Source organism: Medicago sativa, chromosome 7 (genome assembly GCF_051527215.1).
Source record: "Medicago sativa cultivar Bolivia chromosome 7, Bolivia_mono, whole genome shotgun sequence".
Taxonomy (NCBI): Eukaryota; Viridiplantae; Streptophyta; class Magnoliopsida; order Fabales; family Fabaceae; genus Medicago; species Medicago sativa.
The window spans coordinates 92,868,989-92,881,623 of record NC_140755.1 but is presented as its reverse complement, the minus strand read 5'-3'; the positions used below and the strand labels follow the sequence as shown (position 1 = coordinate 92,881,623).

General features: G+C 30.7%; 1 protein-coding gene across 2 annotated transcripts; it reads right to left on the bottom strand.

Moving 5' to 3' along the window:
• Positions 1 to 8,313: 8,313 nt before the first annotated feature.
• RR24 (response regulator 24) lies at positions 8,314 to 10,313 on the bottom strand. 2 transcript variants are annotated; one of them, XM_085727420.1, is made up of 3 exons: positions 10,171 to 10,313; positions 9,763 to 10,028; positions 8,314 to 8,681 (listed from the first exon to the last, which is right to left on the bottom strand). In XM_085727420.1, exons 2-3 carry the CDS (start codon positions 9,976 to 9,978, stop codon positions 8,505 to 8,507), a joined length of 393 nt encoding a protein of 130 aa, XP_085583546.1. In that variant the 5' UTR covers positions 9,979 to 10,028; positions 10,171 to 10,313; the 3' UTR covers positions 8,314 to 8,504. The 2 variants fall into 2 exon arrangements, with proteins under 2 accessions (XP_085583546.1, XP_085583547.1); XM_085727421.1 differs by having other exon boundaries at positions 9,763 to 10,031; positions 10,171 to 10,192.
• Positions 10,314 to 12,635: the final 2,322 nt, after the last annotated feature.

The window sequence follows — 12,635 nt, the reverse complement described above, 5'->3', positions numbered from 1 at the left end:
AAACGAAGATGCATTGAGACTTGAGAAAAGAAATGTGTCCTCCATACCATAAGATAGGAGGGATGACATGTTACTATATTATGATTAAGATTGCAAAATCGCTCTTTTTCCTTCTAAAATTGCTTTCTAACACCAAAATACTAAAATACTCACTGACAGTTAACTGTTGTTCACCCCTAGCAATTTTAACAATCATTTAACCAACGATAGTTAACTGTCGTTGACACCACCGACATTTAATTGCCGTTGTGCTCTGGTAATAGAGAACAAGGGCAGAACACCACACTAGTGAGAAGTGACCCTAAAGTTTTACATCTTCATTCTTAAATACTATCATTTATTCGACACACATACATCCAATCATTCATTATTATATACATTCTAAAATACGTGGTGGTCGGAAACATATCATCATGCATCCTCCTTATGAGATCATGAAAGTATTCAACTGAGTCACTATAACGCAATCCCTCTTTCGTTATGTCGTAGAGGGTTTGTATGATACCCAGTGTGTTAGAACGATCTCTGGCATGATCCTCCTCAACAATGACAGTTATCAATTGATAGTTATGTCGTCTCTTCTTTCCAAAACGTCTAGACTCTTGTTACCCCTGTTAAGGAACTTGACTTCGCTCAAGAAATACAACAATTAAGATACATGTGTTTTGTTTTGAAAATATTTTGTCAATGCATTATATTGTTGGACTCGGTGTTTCTCATCTTCCCTTATAAGTAGTGGAGTTGTATTTTCCACATATTTGTAAAACTTGGTTGTGCAATTTTTTATATTGTCCATTTTGGGATTTAAAAGCTCTCTATCTTTGAGCAAGTAGAATATGATTTGGTTTTACCAATTTTGCTCCAATCCAAAAGTTAATTCCACATACATTTTGAAAAGAGGTCGAGGATTCATCACAACTCTTATGAGTCAAATAATAATGTGTTGTTGTTTCAAGCAGATGTGGGTTATTGTCAATTAAACATGATTCATCAACTACACAAGCATAGGATGCTTATCAAACTCACAAGTTCTTGACATGTTGGTCCTTTTTTCATTAACTTCTGTGAGTTATCAATAATATTAATTAAAAGTTAAAATTATACAATACAAATCATATAAAATAAAGAACACCAACATCATCCATAAAATATTTCTCCAAAACTTCAAAAATAAGGCTCAAACTTTACAAATCATATAAACCAAATGGTAATTATAAATACTAATGATTTTGGTTATATTTTCTCTCGAACCTTTCTCCTCCTCCTCCTCCTCCTTCTTAAAGAATTTCTTTTCCCACTCTCTGCGTTTCTCACGCGCCCTCTAAATTTCCATTTTTACCTCCGTTTGGATTATACAATCCAACAAAAAAAAGACGGTTCAGATTTCTAATTGGTACTTGCATAGCCTTAATATGCAAAAGTATTTTCTCCACCATCAATGTTAGACCTAATAACATTCCTAATCTCTCGAAGCATTCCTTTGATACTTTTATCGTGATTTCATTTGCAGTGAGCAATGCATTGCAATTTCTGTTCTTTGGGAAGGTTCCTTAGAGAATTCAGAATATGTAGCAGGACATTATATAACATTCATACTCATATCTACTGGGAAGGATATTTCGCAACGAATTCTTTAGCTAGACATGAAATTTATTTGGATTTCAGACAATGGTGAATAGCTTTGCCTGACTTTGCCTGCCCCTTTGTAGTTCAAGACTTAGCTGGTTTTCTCAATTTTTGATTTGGTCCCTCCACTTGATATTTTTTGTATTTTGTACCGTGCATTTTGTATTTGTATTTTGTTTTCCTTTTCCTGTTTAAGTGGGGATTTGTTTTGGCCCATCCACTTGATTATATACTCTTTTTTTTTAATTAATAAATTGACTTTTACAACAAATAAAAAGGATGGGGGAAGTTTTACTAAAAAACAAAAATAGTAAAAATAATAGAGTAAAATAAATAAAGTCAGTGATGAAATTATTTCTTACTAGATTTTTTTTTAAGCCAAAGAGAGAATATAATAAAAACAAAGGAAAAGATATAAAGACTGGGGGGACATCTGACCTGACCCAGGAAAAACCAATAGGGGAGACATCGTGATAAATCAGTCCAAGTGAAACAACTCTAAAATATCCTAACAAAAATACACTAATCACTGGCGCAATCTAGCAAACTCGCGTACGGGCGCGAAACCAGATTACAAAAAAGTGTGAAAAGTGGTTGAGTACAAATTAATTGAAGATAAATTTTATATTCTGTTACCAATAGTGGTTGAGTATATTAGAAAATGATAGACTACCTCAACAAATCAATGTTTGAATTTTGCCATAGAAAAATATCCACATTTAATAACTGATATACCTTAAATATCATTATCTCTAATGAAGAGAATTTATAAAAATTATATTCTTTCTTTTTAAAGTACCCTAACTAATGTTGAGAGATATTGCACATTACTCTCTTATGTGTAAGCCACACATGAGATGATCCATTCCTACAAATCCAAGATGATTTTGAAGTAATAGTGTTACCATGACCTGGATAGATAACTTTTCATCAAACAACCAACAGGGGAAAAGATGTATAAGTGGCTGGCAACAAGAGCAATATGTACTTCTCCCACGTGCTTCAAAAAGGCCATGAAGAAGGTTAAAAGACATATGGTGAAGCATCAGTATTGGATTCGGAATTTTTTATTTTTACCTTTTTTAGGAGTTTTTTTTTTTTTTAAACATCAAAATGACAAAATCTTTAGTTGTATTTAAAAAAAAAAAATCTAATCGGGGCAACTTTTTGATGTTAACAAATGTCTTAAAAGATTAATTGAAAAGTCATTTCTCCAAAAGAAAAAGAAGTTTTAGATATATTGACTTATAAATATATTTGCAAAACCTCTTAACCAAGTAAATATATTGGATTTATCTTAGTTACACCCTATAAACTTTTGGTTACACCCACTTTAGACAAAAAGACCCCTAATGGGTTATTTGTGCGTTTTGCTTAGTCATTAGTGGTAGAGGTATACGTAGATTAAATTCACATATATATGAAAATTGACGACGTGAACCAAGATCACGTATGTATCACTCGGTTTTTAATACACATACGTTATTTCAGTTTACGCTCATCTTCAATTTTTACATAAATTGTTATTCAATTCGCCTGTACGTGTAAGCTACAAAATTTTGGCATAGATTCTTGTCATACCCACACCATGCACCTGTCACGCCCCCATCAAAAGGAAGAAGGCCAATTGAATATATAAGTTGTTCCTAAAAAAATTGAATATGTAAGGTGTGTTATTCTCAGATTACATAGCTGGAACCAATAACAAAAGAAGTAGAGTTTGTTGCCAATTCAATTGACTCATGCTTTCCAAAAGAAATTCAATTCACGTATGGACACCTACGTGAATTGAATTCACGTACTATCTGGAAATTATGATTTTCCAGCAAGGGTAAAGATCCTCTCCATTTATAATTTGTTCTATTTGTTACAATTTGGAGAGAGATAGACACAAAAAAATTAATGATGGTGGGATCCACTTAGTGATAGGACCCACCACTTATTTTTTTTTGTCTATCTCTCTCCAAATTGCAACAAATGGAACAAATTACAAATGGAGAGGATTTTAACCCAGCAAAGCAATGTATCAATTGTGTTTGCATACGATTGAAAACGTAAAAAACTGAACAAAAAAATAAATAAAAGTCATTGAAATCGAGTATTGATAGAAGACCCTATACTCCAATCTTTAGCTGTTTGTCAAAATCGGTCACTTTTAATGAATATTTTGAGAGGAGAAGAGATGAAAAATTGCTTTTGAAATTTTTGTATGAACAAGGACTTTCTCGGTATTATGACTTAATTTTTATAGATTTTGGGTGTAACTAGATTTTTTTGGGGTGTGACTAGAAAAAGTCAATATATTGGTTTTAGATAAAAAAATTTAATTAAAACTTTATAAAACATATCAATTCTTTCTATTTTTAAATCACTATATGCCGAGATGACATCCGGCACGAGAGCAAGAAAAAGAAATGGGCTCTGTTTGGTAAGACCATAAAAAGAGCTTATAGCTTATAGCGGATAGCTTATAAGTCCGTTTGACAAAATAAGCTCTGTTTGGTAACTTTTTTTACAATGAGCTTATAGCTTATTTCACGAATTTCCACGAGCTTATAAGCTATTTTTCAGACGCTATTCCAAGTAGCGTTTGAGCTTATAGCTTATAGCTTATCATCTTTTGTTCCATTTTTACCCTTATTATTTTAATTAAAACCCATATTTACCCTTTATAATATATTATACTTTAAAAAAAATGCTACTGGACGGCGTACAATGCTTTTGTTTAGCACATTAATATTGCAGTTCAACAACTCTAATATAATGATGGACGTGTGTGTGTGTATATATATATGCCTCCCCTGTGTGTTATTTTTTTTTTAAATGATAATATACCTCACTTGTTTTTTTCCCTTGTTCTAAACTATATAAAATTGTTTTAAGTCTTTTGTAAAAATGTCTATTTATCCCTTATTGATTGATAATGTATTTAATAATTCAGTAAAATAAATTTCAAGAAGGTCCTCTCAAAAAAAAAATTCATTGTAACCGTCAATTATTAGGTTCTAAACCATATAAAATTGTTTTAAGTCTTTTGTAAAAATGTCTATTTACTTTTTAAAAAACAAAATTGAATTAAGAATTCATGAATATTTAAATATCAAGTTATATAAACTTTATATTTTGAATTAATAATACCCTTTTATGTCATTTTACATTTATCAGCTACTTAAACCGTTAATTTTACCAAACACTTCAACTAGCTTATCAGTCATCAGTCATCAGCTAGCTTATCAGCTAAAAGCTATCAGCTAGCTTATAAGCTAAAAGCTATCAGCTAGCTTATCAGCTATCCGCTATTTTTACCAAACAGAGCCATGGTCTCCGTGCAGCTTCAAGTCACTTCACGCCACTCTCAGCAACACAGACATAATTTTATTTTAACCTTTCCATTTTATATTCTCAAGAATCATTTCAAGCGAATGTTTTTCTAGGAGGATAATCACCCTTTGACTCACCCATATGCGTTATTGATTTTCCATATCAAGAGGAACTTATCTTATAATTGAAATCATAGTTTCATTCACACTTTCCCGTGAATAAAATGTTTATGCAGATTGACTTGCTAACCATGGTGCTTCTTCTAATCAAGCTATTGTCATTCTTCAATCTTGTCCTACTCACCTTTCTTCAACTCTTCTTGCAGATGCAATGAAGTTAGTTTATTGTGAGATTAGTTTTGTTTGTTTGTCTCTTTTGTATTTTCGTTGATATCAAATTTCACGGTAATGTTTTAGAAAAAATAGAGTCCGTTTTTTATTTTTCGGGGTACAAAGTCCGTTTTAATTACACAGAGTATATAGAGAGAGGGAAGAAATGGCGATAAAATATTTATTATTTCGTTGGTATTGGATGCAATTAAAACGTCACATGATAAATTAAACTTCATTTTTACAAATGAATGATTCTTACTATTTGTTTTATATAACGAATGTTGTGATTATGGTAATTGATTTAGTCGAGATTACAATTGATATGATACATGTCAAGGTCATAGAGTTTCATAGTATGAAAATATTGCAAGTTATGTGAAATTAATGTGTAATCCTCGTAACTCTTTATAATATTGAATAGAGGATTCAAGACACTTGAGATAGATAGGCAAATTATAATTAGTTGTTCGTTGATAAGACCGATTGAGTTATCTGAGATCTATTACAATGCAAAAATAGTTAAAACTTAACTTAATTACATTTTTGGTCCTCTTATTTTCACTCATTCATGAAATTGATCTACACATTTTAAAATCACACAATTTTGGTCCCTCCATCAAATTTTTATACTTTAAAAACGGTAAAACTAAAGTTGAAAGTGAAGTTTTTAGTGAGTTTTTGAATCATAGAGTAGTCAAACATAAAAATTCATTAACTTATCTTAAAAATTAAATAAATTAAAAAACAAAACAGGGTCGTCAAAGGCAGTTACACTACCCTCCTCTCTTGATCAAACCCCTTTTATTGTCTATATTTCTTTAATTCCTATCCTTCTTCTCAATAAATATGAAACACAAACAAAAATGATTTACAAGATTTGTTGGTCTTCAAATATACAAAACCCATTTGTTGGTCTTCAAATATACAAAACCCATATTTTGGAAAACAATTGAAATGTGCTTAAATCCTTTTTTATTTTTATTTTAAGGAATGCTTAAATCCCTTATATTATCTAACAAAGCACTAGTATGCTGAATTTTAACATGAATTAGATTGATTTTTTTTTTTTACCCTTCATCCTTTATTTCTGTTTAACGTAGGACTCTTTGAAACTATCGATGTTGGATGAATCAATGAGCAGGTTGAGTAATTTTTGTTCATAAAGAGAAGGTTCTAAAAGAAACGTCAGCTTTTGTGGATGTTCAATAATAAAGGCATTATACTCACGGTGAAGTCCGCCTACCAGTATCCGATGAATTTCCTCATCGATAATGAACAAAAATTCATGGTGACTGAGACTGTATGAACATTGAACATGTCTTCCTACCTGGGATCGGTTGCAAAACAAAGGGGTTCCATGTCAGGATAATTGTCCCCATTGTGAAACAAATTTTGAAAATGAGTGACATTTAATCTTTGGATACGCAAGACAAGACAAGTTTGGGAAGTGACTCGTTTGTGGCAAACAATACATAAAATGGTAAATAATGTAGATGGTTTTGTCAAATTATTCTTTGAAGCTGTAAAAAATTATTCTTTGATGGTTTTGGTTTGGCAATATACTGTAATGAGTATATGTAAAACACTTTTATGACTTTTCCAAACTTTAAGATATGTTTCAAGGGACATGTAAATTTTGTCACCTACATCTTAGCGACCAACCAAATTTTATACGAATCATCATATATTTGATTGAGTAATGATATTTTGACATCCATTTGATGACAACTTTGTTGACAACCTTGTTTTTCTCACTTTTTATTGGTCAAAAACAATGGAGAGAGAAAAAAGGAAGAGAGAGGATAACAACATCATGTGGGTATGAAAGAGAAAGTTGTCCAAAAGTTGTCAAAAAGTGGGTGTCAAAATATCATTTTTCATTTGATTCGATATCATTTAAAAAGAAGAATAAGTCATTGTTTAATCATTAGTTCCTCTAAGATTTCAATATTGATGGATGGAACAAGTGTTTTACCTTATTCTGTGTAACATGTTGGCAGAGCCCACCCAACCTCTATGCCATCGCATCGAAACCTTTGCTTTAGTTTTCTAAAAAATAAATTGCATATTATTATTGTTATTATTATTATTATTATTATTATTTTGAGTTAACTGCATTTCTCTCTCTTTATTTTGTTAAAACTGCAATTTTGGTTATGCTATTTTTAATTGTGTAATTTTAGTCTCTTACTTAAAAAAATGATTAATCTATAATTTTGACCTTTCAATTTGATGACGTGATAATAAATTGTTCATTCTGAGCATTTTATATCATTTCAATTGATCTTCTTTTGTCCTTCAAAAAAAGAAATCGATCTTCTTTTGTTTATGTATGGTCACAACTCAATTTAACACCTTAATTTTAAAAACTTTCACCAAATATATTGCCACGTTATCAAATTGGATGATCAAAATCGTTGATAAAGGTTTCTAAAGTGAGAGCCAAAATTGCAGCTTTGACAAAATAGAAAAATCAAAATGCTTAAATAGGTATCTCTCTTTAGCAAAAAGATCTGACTTAAAGCTTTTATGTTAAAGTAAAAAATAATTATCAAACTTTGAGCTGTGTGGTCACAACCACAAATATTATTGGTTTAGGCACACATACAAATAGAAATATGTAAAAAGAGAAAGAAAAAAAAAAATCAATTTATTATTATTATTATTGAAAACATTGGTTAATGGAGATATTCTTGTATGGACACAAATACAAATGAATAGTATTTGGTCACACACACATCAAAAACCTTTTTTTCAAAAGACTAAATCATTTTATTATCAATTTCTTTTTTATTATTAGAAAAAAATCTTCTGATGTATGTGTGCCCAAACACTATTTATTTATGTTTGTGAATTGATAAACTTTCTCAGGTTAACGTGTATCGTTGTATGTGTGCCTAAATGATTTGGATTTGTGTTTGTGTCTGTCTTAGAACTTCTCTCAAACTTTACTTCAGACCCTTGTCCCTTCCCCTCCAAAAAAAATTGTTCAAGAGTCTTGGGTGGGAATTCTGGAAAATGATAACACGTAATGTGCAAAAATATTTAAGATCTCATAAAGCTGTACTAGAATTATAGATTTGACCATAGTAAGAGTAGAACTATTTATTTTAAAATATAATAAAAAGGTAGAACTACATAGGTGCAAATGAAAAATAAAAAATACACGGAATTTGGAAACAAATATAAATACTGCATGTTATGTTATTCAATTCCTTGCATCCATCACACAGTTGGATTGATCTTGCCAAGAATGGAACTAAGTATTGCATTGTTCAAGGGTTTCTCTTGATATTCATCCAATCCAGCTTCCATGAATTTTAGTATTTCATCTTCCATAGAGCGTGATGACACACCAACAATTGTGCTACAAATACCCATTGCACGAAGTTCCTTTGTTGCCTATATAAACACATAACACACAAAAAATATAAATATAAATAAAAAAGGAAAATAAGATCATCGATAAAGTAAAAATGATCTTTATAGAAGCAAAAAAAAAAAGTATAAAACACAAGAGTTTTTTTTTAATAGCAAAGATAGTTTTATTGAGAAAGAAGGAATTAGTACAAGTGGTATACTTGATCTAACCAATGAGTGAACATATTTTCCTCCTCCCTTGAAGATGTAGCTTAGTTGTATGGATTAAGACACTCTTCCTAAACATCTAGAGAGACTTAAAGTAAACTTTCAAATAAAAGCCACTAAAATTAACTATAAAATTGGAGGGATTTTAAGACTAATTATTTTTTTACAATATTTAAATAAAAATTAAATTATATATGTAATTAATTAATTTTTTACTAAATTGACCATAGTAACAAAATCAAATGAGTGAACTTTATAATACGAGGCCTAAAATTAATACTATTAAAAAAAATATTTTACTTTTGAGGCATGAAAAATTTAACGTCCAAAGTTGTGTCTTTACTTGCAGGGTCGTTGGATCAACCCTGAACACTAAAGGAATTTAAGAATGAGGTCCAACATTCGATATTTGTTACCAATAATTTCTCCTTCCTCTAACAAACTATATAAATATTTATATTTACCTATAAATAAATATTTATTTCTTATTCCTTCAAAAAATAAATATTTATTTCTTATCTTTTATGACAAAAGTACCTTCACCAATGTTGGGCCATAAGTATTTTCATTTTCTTCCATGAACAATAATAGTACACTAAATGTAGAAAATATTGATTTCAAATTCTAGCCAAATTATATAGACCATAATCATATAAAAATATATAAACTTGGGGCGTAATATAATTAAGAGAAATGATATTTGTACAACCACTTTATTACAACTTTTTGACAACTTTATCTCTCATACTCACATTATATTCTTATTCTTTCTCTTTCTTTTTCTCTCTCTATTGTTTTCGACCAATGAAAAGAGAGAAAATGAAAGTTGTCATCAAATTGTCCCAAATGGTTGTACATATATCACTACTCTATAATTAATTAAGTACAGGTATACCTCAATGCCATTCATGATAGGCATATCCATGTCCATGAGAATTAGGTCAAATTTTTGCCCACGCCAATGAATGTCCACTGCTTCTTTTCCATTCTCCACACCTTGACTTTTGACTCCAAATTTATTCAACATCTTTTGATGAATCTTTCGGTTGATTATATTGTCATCCACAACCAGTGCTGTTAGCTTGGATACAAAGTTTTGAGGTGATGCCATTCAGTTTTTTGTTTTTAAGATATTGTACAACTTTTTCACTACTCCTTACACTTCTTGCACAAAATATAAAATATCAAAATGAGTTAGTTTTTTTCTCAAGACAACAAAACTATATGTTTTTTTTGTTACATAAATAATTTCGATTTTTTAAATATATATGTAGATTCAAGATAATGTAGTATTAATACTAACCTGGATGTATAGTTAACTCTTTCTCCAGATTCTGATGAGATCACTAATGAGTAGGAATAGAAAACTGAACATGAATATATATAGCTAAATGATGAGGTGTTGTATATACAATTAATTATTATATATTGACTATAGCATGTGGATAAATAAGTGAGCTGAGACATATGATTCAAAGGAAAATGAAGTGCCTAATTGGAAGAAGTACGTAAGCATCAACTTGCATTGTGCAAGTGTGCCTTTAGATTCTGCTGAAAATCTCAAAATCTAAGGGACTGTGATAGTTTTTCCAAAAATGGAGGTTATTCCTATCTTGAATAAATTTGTAGGGCATCATTTTTCTATTTTAAGCTAAACAAGAAGACAATAAAATTTTCTGTATATTTTTTTGAGGTCCTTTTGCTACTTGCCTTTCATTTTCTTTGGCACTAAAAATGAATGAACCAAATTAAACTTGTGATTTCATTTCTTCTTCCTTGTAGCCATCAAGTGCTTTCCCTACATTACAATGCAAAGGAAAAAGAATAAACAGGTAAGTACGCGTACATGTCCACGTATAAAACTTTGGCACCAGAGGTAAGTGATGTCTACAACATATTAGAATCATAGAGCCCTACTATCTACTAAATTCTACTAGTTATACATAGAACTTGATTCTTTATTTCATATTTATCCACATGTTATATCTGTTGGAGGAAGTGTGAGTTATATATAGTGGGCAAGCATACACCACTTTTGGTATTTAAACAAGTCTATTATGTGTATATCACCGGCCACTTATAATTTTATAATAGTATTGGATAAACATTCAATCGTTTTATAGGTTAGAGGTAAAGATGTAGTGTGCAACTCACTTGTGTAGTTGTTTTTAGTGTAATTTGATGATCTTTGTGCTTCCTTCATGATCCAACAATTTTTTTTTTGTTAACCCTTCGGTTCTCAGGAGAAATGGACCCTAAAAATCTAGAGTTCAATCGAAAAATAAGTAAATTCTAACCAAGATTGTTTTACCAACAATATGTACTACTATATATGTGCGACGAGTAATCAAATTACACAATTGTAATCTTACATCAATATTACACTTCTCAATTACGTCGTCTAACATCTGTGTAATATTAGATAGATATAAAATCTTTCTCATAATCTAGAGCAAGTTTTACATGGGAACAACCCAAAATAAAAAATATTTAAACGCACATGCAAATAAAATAAATTACAAGAGAAATAATTTAATCATATTATTTTCTATTTCAATTTTTTTATATGTGTGCATGTCCAAACATTTTTAATTCAGGGTTGAAACCTAAAATTTGGTTAAAAGATGAGAACCCAACGTTGTGTGCCTCACAAATTCCTCAATTATAATGATCATTGTTAAAAGACGGTAAAAACTTTGTGGCAATAACATAATGAGAAGAAAAAGATTACTGTAGATGTAATATTGCTATCAACAAAAATGTTGATGTAGTATTGCATATAATTAATTACATAAGGTTTCCTGCCTTATGTGTGCTATGTAAAGTTTACAAAGAAATAAACTATTGGACTATTTGTTTCCACGGTAGGAATGACGCAGCCGCACGTAGGCATGGCAACAAAATTTATATCCGTGGTTACCCACCCGAACTAAATCCAATTTGACGGTTTTCCCCGTTTTGACTGGGTTTGGGTATGGGCTTAGGTTTTCCCCGATTTAAAAACACGGGTATGGGACGAGTAACGGGTATATAGGTACCCACCCCGAATCCATACTCAAACCCGTCCCAAATGCAGAAAATTACTTTATGTTGATATGTCATGTTATTTTGTTTGATAATTGTCGTGTTATAATAACTACCATTGATATTTAAAGGAGCAATTAAATCAATCGGTCTAACAAATGTTAAAGTGAGCATATTTCTGGATAATGCATTACAACATTTCTTTAGGGGTTGCAAATCGGGTATGGGGACGGGGGAATGTAAAACTCGTCCCCACCCCGCCCCGTTGTCATGCCTAGCCGCACGTATACTAAAAGTTGAGATTTTTGACTTTACAAATTCACAGCAAAACGGCATGCTAAACATATGTATAACATATATCAAAAAAAAAAAAACATACATATAACACCGAAAAACTAAACCAAACACGTATATATCACACACGGGTAAAGATCCTCTCCATTTATAAAAATAAATGGAAGATGCAATTTGAAAGAGACAGAGACATAAAATAGGTAGTGGATCCTACCATTAAGTGGGTCCCACCATTCTTAATTACTTTTTAATTTTTTGTGTGCCTTTATCTCTCCAAATGGTAGAAATGGAAAGGATAATAAATGGAGATGATCTTAACTCATCACACATCACCAAGAAAGCGTTATATATCTATGGATTTTTTTTTTTTTTGAAATCATGTATCTATGAATAGTATCTATGAACTTATAATCAACATACTATAGCATAAATAGCATAAACTTGGCCCCT